Raw genomic sequence first — 24852 nt, 5'->3', positions numbered from 1 at the left:
AAACGCGTAGTTTCTAAATGTCCAAACAGGAAAAAAAAAAATTGTTTTGACTGAAAATTCTGAAAAACAGTTTTGAATGAATCTATGTATTCCAACTTTGCTTTGTAATGGAAATTATGGATGATTCTTTCCAATAAAGTTACCAAAGAGGCACTAAAATTTCTAACCCTCTGCTGGAAAGCTCATTCTACTAAAAAGACAAATTGACAAATTATTTGGTTTTCAAAAATTCTACTTTTAGAAGGTCAAGTGAACAGTGAGAATAGCATGCTATATAATCTTGGTCCTTAAGAACATAGATTCAAAAAGATGTGGTAACAAATTGGAAGATTAAGGTTAAACATCGAACTAATACCTTTTAAAAAACTTAAAAACAAGCAGTGGACCAATAAAGTATTAAGTCTCATTTTCTTGAGCGGCTTACAAATTAACTCCCAAAACAATTCTAACATGTTCTAAAGAAGGGAAATAAACAAGAACCACTTATACTTCCCACAGTCACATGTTAAAACATAATTTTCTGATGCTTAAGTTCTGGTATGCTTATTTAAGAAACCAATAATGTTAACAGTCATACCTTTAAAAACATGCTTCTTTCCAATAGCTTACAGTATGCAGTCTGCTAGTCCATAAAATATACTTAAATATTGAAGTACTGAAGTATAAATAAGTTAGATTCTACTTCCTAGCAGAAGCAATGCAGAAATAGAGAAATTAAGATAATTTGTTCTCTAAAATCAAACTACCCAGTTTGAATTTTTTTATATATGTGACTTTGAACAAGTTACAGGGCCTCTCTGTGCCTTGGTTTCCTCATTTGTAAATGAGATAACATAATACCCACCTCTTGGAGCCATTCTGAGAATTTAAAGAGATGACATATATAAAGGACATAGGCTAACCCATTAGAAACATTCAATAAATGATAGCAATAGTATTAGCTATACCATTACTATTAATTATACTTGTTTTTTATTTTTAAAATGCTATTATAGGTCAGAAATGAAGACAGTGTTATTAGAATTTAAACTCAACAATCCCATCTTATATCACACTATCTTAGAGACTAATGACCTTTGGAGAAATACTCCTAAGCAAGTAAATCTCACTAGATGTCATGCCTTTGCAGGCTCCAGATCCATAAATTTGAGCTACTCTCCAACTAGGAATTCTATTTTATTGCTTTCTAATTTCTTGAAAATGTTTCTGCAGGTCCTTGCAGTTCCTATCTGGTACAATGTCTACAGCTCGTGCAACCATAATACGCCCTCAAAACACACTCACACTCCAGGGCCTCAGAAGCACTGAATACATCTAATTCCCTGCAAAGTACAAACCCTGCAGTAGTGGCCTTGGCGACCATCACTGAAACATTCAGAGTGAGGACACTCCTAATAATATTTAAGTCCTTTCATACATAGGTTAAAAAAGCCAAAAGAAAAAATATCTAAGAATTTTTTTTAATTTTTTTTTTTTTAATTTATGATAGGCACACAGTGAGAGAGAGAGAGAGGCAGAGACATAGGCAGAGGGAGAAGCAGGCTCCATGCACCGGGAGCCCGATGTGGGATTCGATCCCGGGTCTCCAGGATCGCGCCCTGGGCCAAAGGCAGGCGCCAAACCGCTGTGCCACCCAGGGATCCCCAATATCTAAGAATTTAAATGAGTTTTTTCTATGTATGAGCATGGTGTGGCTACTGGTGCTCACCCCATCAGGTTCTCCTTTCCTCCCACAGAGTGTATGGGCAGTATGGGAAGATTTTATGCCCAAATTTTTGCAATTAGGCAGGGCCATATGCCTCACTTAGCCCACAAAACAGAAGTAGAAGCGAGACTATCGCTCCTGGGCTGGGGTGTATACAGTTCGTGTGCCAGACCCGTGTTCTCTTTTCCTTGAAAAACATGTATGAGATAGTGGCCTCATAAGATGGAGGGAACCTAAACCCTCAGTCATAGGATGAAAGAGGGTCTTTGATGACCCATGTCAGAGTCTTGGCATGAGGGAGAAAGAAACCTTGGTCATGCTTCCCCACTGATTCTGGAGCTTGTTACTGCAGCATAGCCCAGACAAGTTTGACATATGCCCTGAGGAACTTCATTTTCCTCTCTATATCCTGCCAATCAAGTGACAACGGAGGGAAAGGAGTTGGGAGAAAATATGTACTAGTGAGCAGAAGAAACAGAAGAGGAGTTAGAATGCTGGCAATGTTCAGACATGGAGAAGTAAAAGTAGAAACACAGTAAAACAGTAAATCTATTTTTCTTACGGAGTCCTAGATAACTCATCTGGCACCTTTGTTCTGGCCATAGGACATCTTTGCATATGACAAAAATATTCAAAGAACAATTCGTACCTGCGTAACTGAGCATTTTCACTTCTTAGTGGTTGCATGGCCAGTGCTATTTCAACTTGGATATTTGTGTTTCCACTTATTGCTGGAAGCAGAGATATACAGGCGTCCAATTCTGTAATCAACCTTTGAATTTCTGAATCCTCTATAAAAGGGAAAAGAAGTAATAACAATACCATAAATTGTTTTTGGATAAGATTATTCATGGGTATTACTAAATAAGAAATATTTTCAGATATGTACATGTTTGCTATAAACAAACAACTCAATTACTTATCAATGTGATATATAAATCCTACTTTCCTCTTCCCTACTGCATGCATTTGCTTATTCAAAAGAATTCTAAAGAAATTAAATTCAGTAAAGATTAATCTTCTATCATAGGATTCTTAGTGACTTTTTTCTGTTGAAATTAAATTCAGTAAAGATAAATCTTCTATCCTAGGATTCTTAGTGATTTTTTTCTGTTAAGAGTCTAGTAGGAAGATAGTTGACATGTCTCCTGGCTCACATTCCCAAAGGACTACTGGACTCCTATCACTGCTAAAGGGTGTCCTATAATTGATTACAGTATTGACATTTACAACACAACCTTTGATCCTGGCATAAGCAAATAATTCACTTTAGGTGATTCAATTTGGCAAAATACTGAGGGAAGATCTACTCTGATATTTTATTATTTAATTTTATAAAGTAGATTTAAAATAACCAGGCATACCTCATTTGGTGCTATCAAAAACAGTACCATTTTTGCTATTAACTGTGGGGAGTGGATGGTTTGGAAGGTGGCAAACAGACACAGGGAGAAGGTGGATTTTAGATCTTTTGTCCTTTTATATATTTGCCCCTTTATTCAAATTTTCTGTGGACTGAAAACATTTAATAAATACTAACTCTCTTATACTCAAAAGAGGTAGAAAGTATATCTATCCTAAATTACAAAACTTTACTCAATCCCATGGGTATTTTAACACCCTGATGTAAATAAAGTACATATACAAAATAAACATCTGTGACAAACTACTGAGATGTTCCCTACCAATCCTTTGTAGAGTGGTTTTGCTCATAAGCATTGGGAGGCAGAGACCTGGGATCCACCATTTTCAAAGCAATAGAACTTTAGTCAAATTATTTAACTTCTTGAAAGGGAATATAAGGGAAGGGAGAAGAAATGTGTGAGAAATATCAGAAAGGGAGACAGAACATAAAGACTCCTAACTCTGGGAAACGAACTAGGGGTGGTGGAAGGGGAGGTGGGTGGGGTTGGGGATGAGTGGGTGACGGGCACTGAGGGGGACACTTGACGGGATGAGCACTGGGTGTTATTCTGTATGTTGGTAAATTGAACACCAATAAAAATTAATTTATTAAAAAAATTATTTAACTTCTTGAAGTCTAGATTTCTCCATGGTTAAATGGAGATAACACCATGAGATAATACCTCAAGGGGTTGTTGTCAGAATTAAGTGAGGTAATGCATATAAAACACTCAGCACAGAACCAGGCACATGGTAAATACTCAATAAATGACACCTGACATTGTCACTCTTACTATTCTTACTATGATTAGTATTTGGTTAAGAGAATAGTAATAAATTGAAGGTCTGAAAACACGGAGATTTTAATATATTAAACCTTCAAATTAATAGTGCATTGTTCTTCTAACACATTTTAAGAACTGGGATTTCTTTTTGTCAGACTGCAAATATTAGGTATTCAGTTAGTGCTTCCACAATCAATTACTGTGGCTTCTAAGATGACAAATCTCTAACTCACTCCAAGTGAAAGCTTTTATTTAGCATATACACATAATGAAAACAAATGACTACAACTTGGCTCAAATACCTCATAACTCCACCTAAGACATTTTTCTTGATTTAATTTTTTAAAAAACCCTAAAAGTAAACTGAAAACGACGTTAAGAAGTCTGGATTACTTCTCAAAGTCAGATCTGTTAAACCTTTTAACAACTGGTTATTAAAGAGATGATGGGAAAAAAAACCTCTGCATCTTTTTAAATAGGAAAAATTACCAGTCTGTTCTGGGCGTTAATTATAATTACCCTTTGGGCTCTTCTAACCCCTAAAAGTTTATGGCTACAAATTCTCTTTGGCTGAATCTTTTCAAGGTCCTTTTGAATCAAGTAGAATGAATACACACTTGCAAGTAAAAGACTGTTTGACACTTTCTTATACATTTCAAATCCACAGGAGACAAGAGGGATCAAAACCTAAAAAATAATAAAATAGGCAGAACTCACTTCCTTATTAGCTCAAGACATATTTCTATGGAAAACACCACAAATTCCATATTGGCTATTCTAAATTATAAATGATGACTAAATAATAGGACACTGCTATTTAGTATTAACACCATGCTTCAGAAAATTATTCTAAAAGTGCTCATATACCTTGCTCTGCTAGCAGGGCCTTGAGCTCTCCCAACAAATACTTTATAATTCTGGCTTTTTCAGCACTCTGGTTCACATTTTTTGCCTTCTGCACATCCTTTATTCTTAAATCTCGCATGTGTATGTTTAAATCCTTTCCTTCGCTTGTGACTTCTGCAATTTGTTCTTTGGTGCATTTGTCTTCATTATTGGACAGGGAAGCTGGCGGTAACAGAGTGGGGCTTCGGTGTGTCTGACTGGCCGGATAAGAATGCAATAGATTCATGTATGTTTGAAAACACTTTAATAAGTCTGGTTCCTTAGGAACTTCTTGTTGTGGGAGAATTCCATTAACAAGACCCAATTGCTGAAATGATGGAATAGCTGGTTTGTCTGTTCTGGACAGGCTACTTGGAACTCCAAGACCAGTACTGATGGAACATTGTAGAACATCAGTACAGTTAGAAACTGCTTTACCCTGTGATGCAAACTGGTTATCACCATCAGTCTGAACCTCCTATAGACAGAAAAAAACAAGACTTCAAAAATGTGAGCACTGACTTATAGGCATTAACTATAATAAATTCAAACCAGAAATATTAGAAAATGATTTTTACAGGATGGAGTTATAGATTACCAGCAAGTAAGCTGGATTTTCCCTGAGCACAGTATTCTAGTTTTTTAAAGCTTATTAATTAGTTCACTCTGCACTATGGAAACATTATAAAGTCATGACTAAAATAAACTCAAATATCACACATGGTTTAAAGGCATCAAAAATCAGTCTACCTTGGGATGAAAACAAACTTCCACTTTGGAAAACTGTATTGCAAGAAAATAAGCTCAAACATACAAAAAGCTTTTGCACAAACAAATTTATAGAAATATTATGGTAGTAAAAAACTGTTATTTAAATGTATAATCATAGGGGAGTAGTTACACAGTTTACAGTATATCCACTAAATAGAGTATTATAGTATTAAAAATTTACAAAAGGTATATATTAGGAGAAATAGGTTTACAATAAAGTGCTAAGTAAAAAGGTAGTAAATAAAACTGTGTAACTTACTTATGACTATATGTATATATATATTTTTAAAGATTTTATTTATTTATTCATGAGAGCCACAGAAAGAGAGGCAGAGACACAGGCAGAGGGAGAAGTAGGCTCCCTGCAGGGAGCCTGATGTGGAACTTGATCCCTGGACCCCAGGATCACGTCCTAAGCCTAAGGCAGATGCTCAACCACTGAGCCACCCAGGTGTTCCATTATGACTGTATTTTTAAAAGAAAGCAAACTTAAATAAAAACCAGAAAACAAAATCAGAGAATTAAATGACTCTATCAATATGTTAACAGCAAATGTGCTAAAGCGATAGGCATGGGTGATTTCTTTTTTTCTGCTAATATCTTTCCCTTTCCCCCTTTCACCATTGACCTTAATGAATGAGTAAAACTTCTAGTAAAATAAAATTTTTGAAAAATTAAGTATTTACATCTTAGGGCATTATGATACAATCAAATTCAATTTCTCTCTTAAACTGATAATTTCTAAAAGCAAATAATTATCCATATAATGTATAAACTGTACGCACAGAATCAACCATTGGAAGGCAGGATGGATGCTGAAGTAACTGGACTGGGGTGGAGGAAGATAAACCATAACTAGAATGTAGAGTTGCCTGAGACTCTAAAAGGTAAGAGGGAGAAAAAGTTATCACATCTCATGCTGCTTTTACAGTAAGTAGGCAACTTAATTAAAGTTTATATTCATGCTTTTTAAAACATCATTCATACTAACCAGAGCCAGACATGGTGTGGCAAGGTACAGCAGGAATTCCATTAGAGTTGTTCTTTGAACCCAACTCATTCATCAGTGACATCTGAGTCTGCACATGCTCACAGAGGGCTTGGTAGATTATGGGTGAATACATTCTATAATGATCTTGCAATGACCAATTTTGTGGTATATCTGATGAGTCTCTCTCACTTCCAGCAGAAGCTTCATTAGGTATACGTTTTTTATTACCTAAAGATACTAATATGGAAGAAGCAAAAACAAATTCTTGAAACACGAGTCTTCAAAACTTTTACCATAAAATATTAGGGAAGAAAAAGACTCTCAGAAATAGCTCAATTTATCATATACAGTATAGAAGGGCTTTACTACTATCACCCCCCCTAAAGAAAATTACCTCAAATTCTCTTTTAAAAATAGTTAGTGAATTGTGTGAGTTCTCCAGTCAAAAATTATCTGTATTACATCTTTAAAATATCTATTAAATGGTATTTGTAAAATCTCTCAGTTACAAGGCCCCTCTTTAAGGGTGTTATTTCTGAAATCCAGTAAAACTCTTTCACCTTGCTCCTTCTCCAGTTCATGCTCTCAGGGGAAAAATAGAAAAAGAGAGACAGAATTCTCTTTAACAATTTTGATGCTCGGATCATTAAAAAAAAAAAATCGGGATCCCTGGGTGGTGCAGCAGTTTGGCACCTGCCTTTGGCCCATGGCGCGATCCTGGAGACCCGGGATCAAATCCCACGTCAGGCTCCCAGTGCATGGAGCCTGCTTCTCCCTCTGCCTGTGTCTCTACCTCTCATTCATTCTCTCTCTCTCTCTCTCTCTCTCTCTCTCTCTCTCTGTGACTATCATAAATAAAAAAAAAAATCAGAGCTTTGAGAGCAAGAATAAAAGTGTGATTAATCTACACACTGGGCCCTAGGACAAAAATCTTAGCCTGGCCTTTAAAGTTTCCGAAGCCTGAGCACCACAACCAACTTTTCCAACCATCGTCCTAACAACACCAATTCAAATTTTTCATTCCGGTCAGACCAACGTAGACACCCAAAAAGCTTCTCTCACCTTCCTGTAACATTACTCATGATGAACCATTCCTTCCAATTCAGTTCTATCCATTCACGAAGGCTCATCTGAAGGCTTCCCTTTTTCAATCCTTCTACTCCTATGACTGCTCTTCACCATGCCAGAGCAGTGTCTCTGTGCAGCATATACCATTTGCACATTGTGCTATATTACTGATCTTCCATTTTCTTGTCTGACTAAAGTATAAACAGAGTCGTATCTGATACTTCATTATTTGCCCCCATAGAGTCTTATATAGTCTACATACAAAGTAGTACAAAGAAGAAACCTGCAATAAACTAATGTATGAAAAACCACGCTCTATAACTACTCTATAGATCAGTATCAAAATCTATTTCCCTAATTAGGTCCCCTTCACAAACTTTTTTAAAAGGTGAGAATGTTCTTGGTAGATCATTGGTTATCAGGGTACAAAATAAATTTAGAAAATACCTAGCTTTTGGCAGGACCTACCCAGCCTAAACATATATTCCTATGATACAGCAATTGTGCTCCCAGGTATGAGTGCTCGTGACTACCAAAAGATGTGTACACAAATGTTCACAGCAGCTTTTTTTCTGCAGTAGCTAAAAAATGATAACACTCAAATAGCTATGAAGAGTAGAAATGCATAAATTGTGGTATACTCATGCTGGAACACTATACAGCAATGGGAAAGAACAAATTACTGGTATGTCCAACTGCCTATAGGAATCTAACAGACATAATGTGTGAAAGATGTCAGACACAGACTACATAGTATATAACTGTGCTGCAAGAAGTTCAAAAACAGGTTAAGTTCTCCAATGGATATAGAAGCCAGCAAAGTGGTTAAAGATGAGGGGTGGGTGGTGGTGAGATTAATGACGAGGCAGAGGCATGGTAGGGTGCTGAAAATGTTGTGTCTTCATCTGGGTGGTGAATGTACGGGTGTATGCACATGCAAAACTTTATCAAGTTGTGCACTCGATTTATGCATTATTCCTTAACTGTTTAAAAAGTGAAGTTTTAAAAATTTGTATGGACTTCCTCAATTATATATATCTTATTGAAAATAAAAACATTGCTAAAAGCATGAAACTTATATCTAAAGCAATAAGTTAAAGGCATATTAACTACTATAACCAATGAAGATAGACAAAACATTTAAAGAAAAAGACTACTAAATTACTATTATGAGACCATGAAAATGGATGAGATAGTAGATGCTTCTATTTAGACCTGGGGTGTGCTTCCTTTTGAGATGATCTATTCCTGTGAATATATTTCCCAGGCCTGAGTACAAGCTCTAACAGTTATTAGCTGAGTAACTTTTGGCAAATTACTTAACCTCTCTTGGCCTCCTCTTCCTCATCATAAAAATGATTATAATAAAGGCATCACCAACTTCTAGCACATAGTAAGAACTTAATAAATGTTAGATATATCACCAAATTGCTGCAAAGTCACTTAGAGAAGTACTTCATATTCACATATCTTCCCATCTGATACCAACACTATACCTCTAAACATGTGCCCTTTACCATGATTAAAACCAAAAGGAGTAAGTTATTCTTCACTATCTGAAGAGACACGCTGCAACAAATTGGTTAATAAACATCTGTAATGGTCTGTTAGATAAGAATTGTCTGACTTGGTGAATTCTAGATTTTACACTCACGGGTTGCAAGCATTAAGCATTGGCTCCCATTCACCTTCAAGGGATGGTTTTCACAATTTCTGATAAAGCTGAGCTACAGTATCATGCCTTTGATAACAGATGTCATCATTCAAAAAAAACTAAGAAACTCCAAACATATTTCTTTTTTTTTTTAATTCTTTTTCTTTTTTTTTTTTTTTTTTATTTATGATAGTCACAGAGAGAGAGAGAGATGCAGAGACACAGGCAGAGGGAGAAGCAGGCTCCATGCACCGGGAGCCCGACGTGGGATTCGATCCCGGGTCTCCAGGATCGCGCCCTGGGCCAAAGGCAGGCGCCAAACCACTGCGCCACACAGGTATCCCTCCAAACATATTTCTTAAAAAAAACAAAGCCTTAGAATTAAAATGACTTAATTTATTCCTTTATTAACCCAGTCTATATAAAATTCTACTGATAATGCTGAAGATTTATATTTAAGAGGCAAATCTTTTTTTAAAAGATTTTATTTATTCATGAGAGACACACACACACACAGAGAGAGAGAGAGAGAGAGAGAGAAGGCAGAGACACAGGCAGAGGGAGAAGCAGGCTCCATGCAGGATGCCTGATGTGGGATTCGATCTCGGGTCTCCAGGATCATGCCCGAAGACGACACTAAACCACTGAGCCACCCAGGCTGCCCAAGAGGCAAATCTTAAAGGAAATTATTCCAGGCAAGTTAAAAACCATAAATGGATATAAACGATTGCATTCATATTACTACAAAATCATTTTAAAATTTAAAAAACCACCAAATCACCACCAACAAAATGAGCCTGTTAACACACAAATACAAATGAGGTACATTTTCTTGCTGTTGTTCATTAAACCAAAGCATCCTACATGAAATTGTTACCTAACAGATTAGCGTGGTAATACGTCTAACTGGCGTCAGTCAATAACTAGAATCATGAAAAGGATGTACTCATCACTCAGTCCACAAGACTTCTTGCATCCTAGCTGCTAAATAAGCACTACTGCTTGGATGTACATGCACTGTCTGATGGTAAGATAATTTCTGCCACGCAAATGCAGAACAAACAACACTGCAGGTAAGAGTTGCTAGATGCTTACTATAATTTGAAATACGTAAAAGAACACGTGGCCTTGATGGGGGCAATCAATGCTCAAAGTATCCTGCCTCTAGAGGTTTATTTCCCCAAGGTAAGGGCAGCAATATATGTATGTTACTAAAAGCAGAGCCATGTGCCCACAGCATTCAACAGTTATCAAATGGAAAAAGTTGCTTATTTTAAAAATATTTTTTCTGGGGCACCTGGATGGCTCAGTGGTTAAGCGTCTACCTTTGGCTTGGGCTGTGACCCTGGGTCCTGGGATCGAGTCCCGCATCCGGCTCTCTGCTTCTCCCTCTGCCTGCATCTCTGCAGCATGTACATGCTGCTTACTTTATTTACTGTGTGAGTAATAAAGTCCTTTGTCTCTGACCCAGGGGTCTTGGATCTCCTACCAGCAACCATGACATAGTAAGATTAACTTATTAGCCTGTAAGACTAAAAATCAAATCCCAGACCTGATACACATCAACAGGTCACCACTTGGGTCCCACCCACTGGGAATCTTGGAAGTACCAAAGAAAGAAGCACCATAAAGTCAGAGTACTTATTCCTAACTCTCTCTTTGAGGCAGTCTTAGCTGGCTTTGTTCCTTAAATCAAACTCATTGCTCTTCTCAAGGCAGCCTACTCTATTCAACAGTATCTGAGTCCCGGTAATCTCTCCCTAACCTCACCCTCCCTTAAGGCTTCTGCTGCTGTGCTTGCAATGGATTAGCACAATCCCTCAAAGTTTCCCTATACCCCATTCACACCTTTGTAATGAGTTCCTTCGTAAATAAACCCTCCTTGAATTATCTTAAGAGTGTTGCCATCTGTTTTCTGTTGGAACTCTTGACTAGCAAGCAGTTAAGCTAGGATCTACACGTTGCTACCATGGCTCACTGTCAGCCACATACATTCCAAATGACAGTTCCCTGAGAATGGATGCCCTGGACAAGAAATAACCTGCCTTGAGAAAAAAAGAGATCAGAGGAATGCCCAGTGGTGCTACCGTTCCTTTATTTGTCCATTGGGCCCTGCGAAATGCCTCTACTCTCAGAGTTTAGACCTGGGGTTAGTTAGCACACTTTTTCCTTAAAAGGTTAGAGAATAAATATTTTAAGCTTAGCAGACCAGATGGTTTCTGCCATAACTACTCGATTCTACTGTTACAGCACAAAAGCAGTCATATAAAATACATAAATGAATTAGCATGGGTGCATTCCAATAAAATGTTATTTATAAAGTAAATAACAAAACATTAATTATAAAATAAGCTAGGCTGTACTATGCTGATCCCTAGTTTAGACAGATGTTACCCAATAGAAATATAATGGCAACAAATACACAATTTTAAACTTTCCAGTAGCCATACTAAAAAGTAAAACTAGGTAAAACTTGAATGTTGTCCTTATATCAACAGATCCAAAATATTAACATTTCAACATGTAATTAATGTAAAAACTTGAGATATTTTTGTAGTAGACTTTTTAAATCTAATGTATCTGATTTGAATTTACATTTAATAAAATTGATAGTTGAAAAAGTGGATTCATATATCCAAGTTATTTCAAACATACTGAAAAGTATTCTAATAACTGGATCAAGTATCTGTTTTAAAATTTAAATTTAATTAAATAACATTTGAAATTCAGCTCCTTAGTTTTTCTAGCCATACTTCAAGTGCTCAATGGCCATACGCATACAAATACCTTCTTCAACAGGGCAGGTCAAGATACTATGAAGCTACAAGTGACTAGCCTCCTAGGTAGATTAGTAAGTAGTAAGATAGATCAGTTCTCCCTCTGCCTTAGTTCTCTAACTCAGGACTTTCTGGAACATGAACGTCTACTCCGATAAATGCTCTACTCTCATTTTCTTAGCCTCTTTGCATGGATCCAGATCGCTTAACATCTAGGGCTATTGCTGTGGATGGTTTTCCAGACTTCACTTCTTGTCTAAACTGATTCTAATCATGCACTGCTGTGCTAACTAACATTTTTGGCTTGCTTGAACCATGAAACTATTCGTCTCATTCTTGTGTATCTGAATTCCCATTGTGGATTTTTTTCATCTCCATTTTGGGCTATCTTGTTCTATAGGGCTCCAGGGGACAATATAATCAAAACTTGTTCTAAACTGTTTGGTGAATTATTACATTTTATAAAGTCAGCAAAGTTAATGGTGAGGGTGTAAAACATCCTAGGCTATATTCACCATCAATCACTGGAAGGCCCTCTTTCCTTAGCTATCCAACTTGGAATTTTTTTTTTAAGATTTAATCTATTTATTCATGAAAGACACACACACACACACAAACACACACACACACAGAGAGGCAGAGGGAGAAGCAGGCTCCATGAAGGGAGTCCGAGGTGGGACTCGACCCCAGGTCCCCAGGACCATGCCCTGGGCCGAAGGCAGGCACCAAACCGCTGAGCCATTCCAGGGATCCCCCCCAACTTGGAATTTTACTTTCTTATACACCATGTATTCTAACTGTGCAGCTAGCTCAACAGGTTGAGTTACTAAACCTACTGATGATATATACACATAAAATGATTTTAAAACAATTAGTATCTATAAGTATGCACATGAAACACAACCAATTTATGGTTATTTATGGAATTAAGTGGCAAGGAGAACAAAGATAACTCTATATATACCTCCTAAATGTCATTCTGAGTTAGAACCTTTTCTTCTAAAAACCTAGTCAGTCACTTTTTCTTTCTTCTTGGGAAAGGGACAGTAAACCAAGTAACTACCCAGCAATTAGAAGCAGAATAAAAAGAAGCATAAGCACACACATATACACCTGAATAAAGTGATCTCTACATCCAATATGGGGCTTGAACTCACAACCCCAAGATCAAGAGCCACATGCTCTACCAACTGAGTCAGCCAGGTGCCCCAAAGATTGTATTTAAACAAAAAGGAAAAAAAAATACTTACGAATTTCCTTCCGGACTCCTGAAGGAACATGTTTTTCATGTCCTTTCTTTTTAGATCCAAATCTTTTGCCTTCTAAAAATCTGGGATTATATCTATTTTCTGAATATGCTTTTTCTGAACCTATTAATAATTAAGACAAAAATTCATTTGCATTAAGAGAATTATTTGAGAAAAGTGATTAGCAAAGAGGTATATAAAAATTTAAAAACCTGAATCTTCATTTCTCAAAATGTCCCGCAGCAAAGAAGCACAACCATCAAGCCCCTGTACAGTCTCAGTCTGTAAGGAGAAAGTCATTTAGAAATTCATACACGGAATTTTAGTGCAGGAAAATAAAAACCCAACAAATTATGTGGTTTTAAAATTTCTTTTTTCAGGAGCAATTTATTATTGGTAGAACACATGTTTCAAAGCAAAAAGTCTTCAAACTTCCTTAGTGCAATCAACACTTTACCTCTGAAATTTTATTCCTTCTTAGCTTTTATCTGAAGATTAATTAAAATAGTGTGTATTATATCTATTCAGTTTAGTCTTACCTGACTTTCTGAATCAGAATGGATACCATTGCCAAAATCTGCATTAAAACGTGATATCTTTCTTAAATGGGTCCTAGAAAACAAGTTCATTAATATTGTCACAAATACTACAACTTTCTTCCAAAACATATTAACAGTCATTTTCTTCCCAGCGAAGGTTTGATAAGAAAGCTTGTCCATAAGATAGATTTATATAGAATTTTATAGTGATTATAAAGACTGTTAAACACTAAAATGATCAACATGGGTAGATATGGAAGATTCTTCCCCAGAGTTTGTGAAGGTAGAGACCCATTTTCCGGGGTAGGCAAAATTTAGTGTGGCCCAAAGACCTGAAAAGTCTCTTGAGATTTACGACTTAAAGTTGTAAACTCCTGTAAATACTTACCCTCTCTTTCCATTGGTTAATTTAGCAGGTCCAGTGTGTTTTCCTGAAGATAACACCTATGATATAATACATTATATTATAGTAAATATACAAGTATTTTTCAATTATATTCTCAATAGGCTGTCTTGACAAAACCTGAAATGTTGTTTCCTTTTTGCGGTAAAAACACAACATAAAATCTACCATGGTAGCCAGTTTTTAGTATACAGTTCTGTGGCATTACATATATTCATGTTGCTATACAACCAACATCCACCTCCAGAAACTTACCTTGCCAAACTAAAATTCTGTACCCATTAAACACTAACTTCCAAGCACCCACACTGCCCCTAGCAACTACCCTTCTAGTTTCTGTCTCTATGAATCTGATTACTCTAGGAAACTCATATAAGTGGAATTATACAGTATTTTTCCTTTTGTGATTAGCTTATTTCACTTTGTCTAATGTCTTGTAGCAAGTGTCAAAATTCCTTTCCTTAAGGCTGAATAATATTCCACTTGATGTACATTATTAATTTTTTATAAATGTAATATATCCTATAAATTCATAATTACTATTGAACTCTTATTAATAAATTATTGTTCTACATCAAATGTCAAGCAAACAGCACAAGCTGAAAATGAAGCTGAGGCATTATTTTACCCAGAAGTACCTATGACAGTAAGTCTGGACTATACTCAATCTCTGAACATGTTCTACATTCCCCGAGTCTTCAAAACATATAAGTTAATTCAACATATAGCACAGAATTCATAACTATGATTCTGTTTATCCACATTATTTAGGGTGTCTGACAAAACCAGCCCATGAAAACTCTACTACTCCTCTTTATCTACATCTTTTTTTTCTTTTTTAAAAGATTCTAGTTATTTATTCACAAGAGACACACAGAGAGAGGCAGAGACATAGGCAGAGGGAGGAGAAGCAGGCTCCCTGTGGCAACCTCGATGTGGGACTCAATCCCAGGATCACACCCTGAGCTTAAGGCAGATGCTCAACCACTGAGCCACCCAGACATCCCACTTTCTTTCTTTTCAAACTCCTATAACAATACTATTTATTTTACTTTTTATTTTTTTTTTTAAGATTTTACTTATTTATTCATGATAGACACAGAGAGAGAGAGGGAGGGAGGCAGAGACACAGGCAGAGGGAGAAGCAGGCTCCATGCAGGGAGCCCGAAGCGGGACTCGATCCCAGGTCTCCAGGATCACACCCTGGGCGCTTAAACTGCTGAGCCACCCAGGATGCCCACAATACTGTTTTTTAAAAAAAAATAATTACATTTTTAATGTAAAATAAGTGGGCTATCTTTTGTGTACAACAAAGAAAAAAATGCACTTGCTTTAACGAGCATCCAGTATCTTGAAAGTTAGGCAAGAAGTTTGTTTGCTTCTGGGGAGGGAAACGGAGTCTGGAGGACAGAGCAAGGAGACTTTCCATGGTATATCTTTTTATTTATTTTTTTAATAACTTAATTTTTATTGGTGTTCAATTTACCAACATACAGAATAACACCCAGTGCTCATCCCGTCAAGTGTCCCCCTCAGTGCCCGTCACCCACTCACCCCCACCCCCCGCCCTCCTCCCCCTCCACCACTCCCAGTTCATTTCCCAGAGTCAGGAGTCTTTATGTTCTGTCTCCCTTTCTGATATTTCCCACACATTTCTTCTCCCTTCCCTTATATTCCCTTTCACTATTATTCATATTCTCCAAATGAATGAGAACATACACTGTCCTTCTCCGATTGACTTATTTCACTCAGCATAATACCCTCCAGTTCCATCCACGTCGAAGCAAATGGCAGGTATTTGTCGTTTCTAATGGCTGAGTAATATTCCATTGTATACATAAACCACATCTTCTATATCCATTCATCTTTCGATGGGCACCAAGGCTCCTTCCACAGTTTGGCTATTGTGGACATGGCTGCTAGAAACATCAGGGTGCAGGTGTCCCGGCGTTTCATTGCATCTGAATCTTTGGGGTAAATCCCTAACAGTGCAATTGCTGGGTCGTAGGGCAGATCTATTTTTAATTCTTTGAGGAACCTCCACACAGTTTTCCAGAGTGGCTGCACCAGTTCACATTCCCACCAACAGTGCAAGAGGGTTCCCTTTTCTCCGCATCCTCTCCGACATTTGTTGTTTCCTGCCTTGTTAATTTTCCCCATTCTCACTGGTGTGAGGTGGGATCTCATTGTGGTTTTGATTTGTATTTCCCTGATGGCAAGTGATGCAGAGCATTTTCTCATGTGCATGTTGGCCATGTCTATGTCTTCCTCTGTGAGATTTCTCTTCATGTCTTTTGCCCATTTCATGATTGGATTGTTTGTTTGGTATATCTTTTTAATATCCATTAACCTTCTATAACTATGATCTCTATTTAAAATATAACTTTTAAATTATGAATTAAGTTCCCTACTCACTCCCTTATTTCACCCTTCAGAAGTAGTCACTGTTGGCAGTTACATTTATGGTTTTTCTTGACATGCTTACATGTTTTATCCCAAGATAGCTTTGAGCAGGAACAACTGAACTATCTGGAGTTATGTGCAACTGAGAATACATCTTAAAAATTGGGTTAGTAGAGTTATACTTCTTGAGATAACTTGGGGTATGATGAAGTCATGAGGCCAGCCGTGAGAACCAATGTTGTAGGAAATAAGATTCTATGTAGTGTTGCTCTGCTGGTCCCTGCAGGACACCCTAAGGGTCTTTCCCTTTGGTACATACATATGTTGGTATCCCTGCCAGAACCAAAATGAAATTCCAAAACATGGTGCTGCTATACTTTGGACCAAGTCCAAAAACAACTACCACAATTATTATCTTTCAAAATTAAAAAAAGTATACAGAGGTAAACGTATGGTATAATTCTAGGATTACACGATATTTCCCCCAAAAATATACATGAGGTTATGTTACAGAAAATCAAGTAATGAAAATTACCTAGGATAACAGCACCTTGCAACAGTAACTATCATAATGGCACATTTCCATCAAAACTTTTTAAAATTGTTTTAAAATAATACAAAGAATTTCAGTATACACTTTACCCAGATTCCCCAACTATTATTTCACTTTATCTGCCATGTTCTCTCAAAATATATTCAGTAACAAAATACATACAATACAAAAAATATATTATTGTTTTTCTGAACCATTTTAGGGTAAGTTGCAGGTATGATATTATTTACTCCTAAATATTTCCTAAAAACGAGGTCATTTATATAACCAGTGTAATTATCAAAATCAGGACATTAACACTGATACTATATTATAAACTATAGACTTTATTCACATTTTGATGATTATTACAATACCGTCCTTTATTTTTCAAAAATGCCAGTCCATGTGCAATGCAGGATCATAGGTTGCTTTACATTGTCACACTTCATTAGTCTTTTTAATCTAGAATAGCTCCTCAGGTTATCATTTCATTGCCTTTTATAACCTTCAAGCCAGGATGCCCAGACATTTTAGACTTGTCTGATTTTTCCCTCATGATTAAATTCAGGTTTTAAGTTTTTGGCAGGAATACCACAAAAGGGAAGTTTTGTCCTTCTTGATATGAGAACGCACATGGTATGAGTTTGTCTCATTACTGGTGATGTAAACTTTGATTATTTAAGATGGCGTCTGCCAGGTTTTCACTCTAAGGTTCCTATTTTTACCTTTGTATTAAGTATTTCATGGGCAGATACTTTGAGATTATGCAGACTTCCTATTCATCAGACTTTCACGGAGTATCTTTAGCACCCATTGATGATTCTTGTCTTAATCCACTTGTTTGGGAAATGGTGAATTCTGTAACTTACATGATTCCTTTTCAAAAAAATTTTCTTAAAAGATTTTATTTATTTATTCATGAGACACAGAGGCACAGACATAAACAGAGGAAGAAGCAGGCTCCCTACAGGGAGCCCAATGCGGGACTTGATCCCAGGACCCCAGGATCACGAGCCAAGCCAAAGGCAGATGCTCAACCATTGAGCCACCCAGGCGCCCCCTTACATGATTCCTTCTACATTTATTAGTTGGTCTTTTTTTTAAAAATAAATTTATTTTTTATTGGTGTTCAATTTGCCAACATACAGAATAACACCCAGTGCTCATCCCGTCAAGTGCCCCCCTCAGTGCCCATCACCCATTCACCCCCACCCCCCACCCTCCTCCCCTTCCACCACCCCTAGTTCGTTTCCCAGAGTCAGGAGTCTTTATGTTCTGTCTCCCTTTCTGATATTTCCCATACATTTCTTCTCCCTTCCCTTATATTCCCTTTCACTATTATTTATATTCCCCAAATGAGTAAGAACATATAATGTTTGTCCTCCGATTGTATTAGTTGGTCTTGAACTCTAGGTAAGGACTCTTCCTTCATTGTTTGTTAGTATGGACTGGTTGTTTCCTATTTTATTCAAAGGGTTATGATCTATTATCATTATTTATTTTGATGCTCCAATTGTCCCAGACTCTGTCAGTGGTAGTCTCTTCAGACTGGCTCTCATATCATTTTAACATGTTCCCATTATTTTTTTTGAGTAATCCCTTACTTTCTGTGACAAGGTGCTCTGGGCTCATCCTTTGGTTTTGGTTTGTTTTTTCGTTGTAGTAAGAACACTTAACATGAGATCTACTTTCTTCATGAATTTTTAAGCGCATAATACCATATAGTTAACTACAGGAATGATGTTGTACAGTTCTCTAGAATGTATTTATCTTGCATAATTGCAACTTTACACCCACTGAACAGAAATTCCCCTGCCTCTAACATCTCCATTCTGCTCTGTTTCTATAATTGTGACTACTTTGGTCCCTTATATAAGTTGAATAATGCAGTATCTACCCTTCTGACTGGCTTATTTCACTTATATCCTCAAGATTCATCCATGGTGCATCTGGCAGGATTTTTTCTTTTTTAAGGTTGAATAATATTCCATTGTGTGTATATAACACATTTTTTTTTTCTTACCCACTCATCCATCAAGAGACATTTAGGTTGCTTCCACCTCTTGGCTACTGTGAATACTGCAATAAACACAGAAGTGCAATTATCTCTTTGAGATCGTATTTTCAATTCTTTTGTATAAAAACCCAAAAGTAGAATTTCTGGATCGCATAAGAAGTCTATTTTTAATTTTTTGAGCAACTGTCATGCTATTTTTCATTGCGGTTATACCATTTTACATTTTCACCAGTAGTTTACAAGGGTTCCAATTTCTCCACATCCTTGCCAATGAGAATTGTCATCCTAAAAGGTGTGAGATGCTATCTCGTTGCAGTTTTGATTTGCATTTCCCTAATGACTAGTAATGTTGAACATCTTTTCATGGGCTTCCTCGCCTTTTATACACCATCTTTGAAGAAATGTCTATTCAAGTCTTTTGCTAATTTTTTAATCAAGTTACTTTGTTTTTTTGCTTTTGAGTTGTAGGAGCTCCTGATATAGTTTGGATATTAACCCTTTAGTAGATAGGTTTACAAATCTTTTTTTCCACTCCATAAGATACCATTCACTCTGTTGTTTCCTTTACTCTGCAGATGCTTTTTATTTTGATGTATCCAGGCTCATCATATAATTTTCCTGCTTCAGCTGTGGGGTTGACCATTCCTCCATGAAGGCGTGCTTCCTTTTAATGGATGATGATAGTACTTTAAGTACATGATAATATTTAGAAACCAAGGTATTGCTACTGGGACTTCCAATCTTTTTTTTTTCCTATGAATTATTTCCTTAGTCATAATGACTAGTTAGTTAATCACAAAAACTAAATCTTATGATTTTATTCTTAAATCTGTTTCCATATTAGCATACCTTCAAATGTTTTTTTAATGGTTGTATAGTATTTCCTTGGTGTAAATAATATAACATGTCCTTGGATTGCTTCATGTTTTTCACAACTGAAAAGCCTGAAATAAACCTTTCCATACGCAGAAAAAAAAAAAAAAAGCCTTTTCATAGTCAGGATTAAAAGCTTATTTATTTGATGAAAGGCTATTATTCATTTAATAGCCCTTGATACAAATTACAAAAACACTCTCCAAAAGGAGTGCCCCAAATCAAAATGCATGAAACAGCCATTTTGCTTTATGTCACATTTAATTCCATTGGGTGTTATCACTTAACCTTTTTTCTTTGCTATGTGAGAAAAGCATAAGCATTTCTTACAAGTTCTATTTCCTACCAACAAGTACAAGATAAAATTACATTTGTAGAATAATTTAGAGTATCCCAAAGACTTTCATTTCCATTTAAACCACACCCTATGATAGAGTGTAATGTCTGAAAGAGTGGACTCTGGCACCAGCTCTGTGGGTTTGAACCCCGCTGCACCACCAATGAGTTCTGTAACTGTAGGAGAATCATTTGAACTCTTCTTCATCCCTCAAGTTCCTCATCTATAACGTGGAGATGGTAATAATATCTGCCTCATAAGGCTATTATGAATATTAAATGAATTATGCCTACTATGTAAAAATACTTAAGAGCAGCATCAACCACACAAGTGCTATCTAAATGTCAGCTATTCTTATCCTCCAGACGGTGGTAAACTGTAAGGGGGGCCAAATTTTGTTGCACCAATTTACGCCAAGAGAGAGGCAGACGTTGGTTTCATCAGGTTCTCTCATTTTTAATCTTCCCATTTCTTTGAGAGACAGAACTTGATACCTACTTACACCTATTTTATAGCTAAGGGAAAGGAGGCTTAGACAAGTAAAATGTACTTGGCTTGGGATGCCCCGGGGCGGGGGTGGGGGGGTGGGCTCAGTGGTTGGCCGCCTGCTTTTCGGCCCAGGGCCTGATCCTGGAGACCCGGGATCAAGTCCCACATCGGGCTCCCTGCATGGAGCCTGCTTCTCCCTCTGCCTGTGTCTCTGCCTCTCTCTCTGTGTGTGTGTCTCTCATGAATAGATAAAATCTTTAAAAAAATTAAGTACTTGGCTTAGTATCGCTACTAGAGTAGTGGCAGAATTGGAATCAGCAGTTTAGCGCCTGCCTTCCGCCCCAGGGCCTGATCCTAGAGTCCCGGGATCGAGTCCCACGTTGGGCTCCCTGCATGGGGCCTGCTTGTGTCTCTGCCCCTCTCTCTCTCTGTGTGCGTCTCTCATGAATAAATAAATAAATTAATTTAAAAAAATAAAAGAATTGGAATCGGAATCTGCAGGTGACCGTGATCACAAACACTGTGTTTCTCCTCCCTCCCCCTTGCTGACTGCACATACTGGGCATACTGGGAGCTCGTTCAACCTAAGAGGATGATCTACAAGGGTGGGGATGGTGCCACGTGCTGTCCTAGGCTTCGAACATAACAGAGAGAAGCTGTGGAGTAAAGGGAGTAGACAAACAAGGCGGCAACTGTCTGTAGACTGGAAAGCGTCCCGAATTAGGATTAGCACCGAGCGGCACGCACCGACCGGGATGCGATGGGGATGCGCGAGCGCCGCCCTGGAGCCCAGGGGAGGGAGGGGGGCGGGCATTCCGGGCGGGGCAGAGAAGAAGGCGCAGACGCGGGGACAGGAGGGCGCGCGGGGGCGCACGGGGCGCTGCAGAACCAACGGGCCACAGGGCTGCGTGCATTCGGGACGGTAAGGAATGCACTGCTGGGGTCCAAAAAAAAAAAAAAGCAAAAAAACAAACCAAAACAAACAAACAAACAAAAAAACAGCTGTGTTGACAGCCCAAAGAACCGAGACCTTTACCCTGAAAAAGCAGCGTTCGTGCGTTTGTGTGTTTGTTTTTTTGGGCAGAAAAGTGAACTATTCGGCGTGCATTTGAGAAGGGCTGGAGGCTGCTGGCGCGGGGCGCGAACTGGGGGCCCTTTCTGCTCTTGCTGGTGGTCCAGGTGGCCAGCGGCTGGGGCGGAGGACCAGCGACCTGCGCGGCCGGGTCGCTAACCTTAGGGACCCTCCCCGCCCCCCACGCCCCGAGCTCGGCGTGTCTGACGCCGCCGCACGTCCCTGCTGGTTCCGCCCCCGGAGTTTTGCACCTGCCCCAGCGCTGGAGCCCCCTGAACCCGTCTCTAGCCCCACGTGGACCCCGCGGGGCCACGGCCCTCACCTGGCCCGGCCGACATCCGGACCCGACCATCCCTCGCAGCCGCCGACGAGCCCCGCACCCAGGGGAGAGCCGCCCGACGAAAGGAATTAACCGCCGCGGACTCCCGGCCGCCCTGGGCCCGCCCCCCGAACTTCCGCTTCCGGGAAGGAGCCCGCCCAACGCCGCGCCTCATAGTCTCGGGAGAGCGGAGAGGAGGCCTCTTCGGTCCCCCCCGCGTGGCGCTCTGGGCGTGCGCAATAGACCCCGCCCGGCCGCCGGCTCGTCACACACAGGAGAGAGGGAGGGAGAAGCCCACAGAATGCGAGGGGGCGGGGCGGGGGCGGGGCGGGGGCGGGGCCGGCTGGAGCCGAAGCGGGGGCTGGGCCCTGGTGGGGCGGGGCCGGGGCGGGACGCGGGTGGGCGGGGCCGTCCCGGGTGGGCGGGGCCAGCGGGCGGAGGCGGGGCCGGTGCCTAGGTGGGCGGGGCGCGGAGTGGGCTCCCTGCGCGAGCAGGAGCCGGGCTCCTGAATCCCGGAAAGCACGGAGTTCGGGGCCCGGTCGCGAGGGTTTCTGGCGGCGAACGACCCCCCTGAATGCGCTGGGGGAAGTGGCGACAGGACCTCGCAGGGCCTTGCAGGGGAAGGGACTGAAGGAGAGGGCGCATAGGTTTCCGAAGGAGTTGGTTCAGCTCCGTGTTTTGAATGAGTTTACGCGCCCTCATTCAATTTTGCATGATTCATCATCATCTTTGCATGACTCTGATGGACATTTCAAAATTATTCACTGTAGCCCTTGCGCCCGGAATGGTGCTTATTAGTTGGGATTTTTGCTTTACTTGCGTGCATAGTTGTTTACTCTGCATTCGAGGTAATGACCATTAATGAAGAATGACTATGCTTTTTTTTTTTTTTTAAGATTTTATTTATTTATTCAAGAGAGGCAGAGAGAGAGAGGCAGAGGAGACACAGGCAGAGGGAGAAGCAGGCTCCATGCAGGGAGCCCGACGCGGGACTCCATCACTTGACCCCAGGGTCACGCCCTCAGCCGAAGGCAGGTGCCAAACCACTGAGTCACCCAGGGATCCCCCCTCCCTATTCACATTAGCATGCTTCACAATTTTTTTTTCTTTTTTTTTGCTTCACAATTTTTAATGGGGACTAGTCTTTGATGCTTAAGACGTTGAGTTTTGGGAAATCAAATTGGGGAGAAATTAAATAACCCAACTGATTACATTTTTAATAGGAAGAAGAGCTAAGAGCTACATTTTGAAAGTCTTAATTACAATGAACGTAAAAATCCAAAGACTAGAATACTGATTTCGGGAAACTAGGTGTTTAATGAATTTAGCTTTCTATTGAATTAGACTGGAAAGACCTCTCTCTTCTTCATCCCTCTCCTGTAAGTGTTTAACATAGTTACTTGAGATTACAGGGGTTTTTCCTGACGTTGACTTGATTTTTAAAAATTTACAGTCATTTTTCTTAGCACGTGCTTATTTTAGAAAATATAGATAAGAAAGAAAAAATCGCCCTATGATCCCAGGGAGTACCACTCTTAGCAGTTTGGTACATTCCCTTCTAGATTTTTGCCAACTGTGTATATATGTATAAATATATTAGATATATTAACAACAATATATGATGCATATTACTGTAACGTGAGTGTTTAAGTTTCTCATCAACATCACTTTTCAGTAATTTGCAATTATATATACCTGGTGTACCATTCTCCTCTTTGGAATTTTATACTTCTCTCCGTTTTGTTTGTCTGCTTTTTGGTTTTTCCTATTTTCCCCTGTTTTTAGTTTTTAAGGTAATAGCTTCCAGCCTTTTTGTCTTTATTTTCTCAACTCTTTTTTTATTGTGGTAAACTGCACAAAACATAAAATATACCATCTTCACCAATTTTAAGTACACAATTCAGTGGTACTAAATATATTCACAATGTTGGGCAACCATCACCACCATCATCTCCAGAACTTTTTTCACCTTATGAAAGTCAAACTGCATACCCATTAAACAACTCCCCATTCCACCTCCCAGGAAGCCCCTGACAACCACTATTCTATTTTGTCTCTATGATTTTGACTACCTCATATAAAGGACATCGTACAGTATTTATCCTTTGTGACTGGCAAATAAAATAATTATTTGTCTTCAAAAGTTCATCCATGTTACAGTATGGACATTTGGGTTGCTTCTACATTTTAACTATTGTAAATATTGTTGCTGTGAACACGGGTATACCAATATCTCTGCCAGACCCTGCTTTCAAATTTTTCAATTTCTGGATCATATGGTAATTCTATTTTTAATTTTTTGAGGAACTACCATACTCTTTTTCCACATGATTGTACCATTTTATATTCCCATCAACAGGGATAGGATTCCAATTTCTCCACATTTCCCCCAACACTTGACTTCCATTTGTTTTTTGTTGGGTTTTTTTTTTTTCATTTTTGATAGTAGCCATCCTAGTGGGTGTGAGGTGGTATCTCATTGTAATTTTGATTGCATTTCCCTAATGGTTACTAATGCTGAATATCTTTTCATGTGCTTATTGATCATTGATCATTCCCTTCTTTGGAGAAATATCCA

At 38.8% G+C, this 24852-nt stretch overlaps 1 protein-coding gene across 2 annotated transcripts in view; it reads right to left on the bottom strand.

The window, feature by feature from the left end:
* The window catches only part of CCDC14 (coiled-coil domain containing 14), a 49980-nt gene extending 27597 nt beyond the window's left edge, over nt 1-22383 (bottom strand). Inside the window, exons 1-9 of one of the 2 annotated variants that reach the window (XM_055316447.1) lie at nt 22278-22383; nt 14215-14270; nt 13827-13899; nt 13500-13569; nt 13291-13410; nt 6542-6778; nt 6336-6430; nt 4762-5257; nt 2355-2496 (exon numbers count right to left, since the gene is read on the bottom strand). In XM_055316447.1, the coding sequence (XP_055172422.1) occupies nt 2355-2496; nt 4762-5257; nt 6336-6430; nt 6542-6778; nt 13291-13410; nt 13500-13569; nt 13827-13899; nt 14215-14270; nt 22278-22307 (1319 nt within the window). In that variant the 5' untranslated portion in view covers nt 22308-22383. Of the gene's footprint in view, nt 1-2354; nt 2497-4761; nt 5258-6335; nt 6431-6541; nt 6779-13290; nt 13411-13499; nt 13570-13826; nt 14271-22277 lie in introns of both variants that reach the window. The other variant, XM_055316446.1, reaches the window with a different exon arrangement.
* Between the last annotated feature and the right edge of the window lie 2469 nt (nt 22384-24852).

The sequence above is a fragment of the Nyctereutes procyonoides genome, unplaced genomic scaffold (assembly GCF_905146905.1).
Source record: "Nyctereutes procyonoides isolate TBG_1078 unplaced genomic scaffold, NYPRO_anot_genome, whole genome shotgun sequence".
Classification (NCBI taxonomy): Eukaryota; Metazoa; Chordata; class Mammalia; order Carnivora; family Canidae; genus Nyctereutes; species Nyctereutes procyonoides.
The sequence above is the reverse complement of the archived record's forward strand: the minus strand, read 5'-3'. Positions and strand labels throughout refer to the sequence as shown.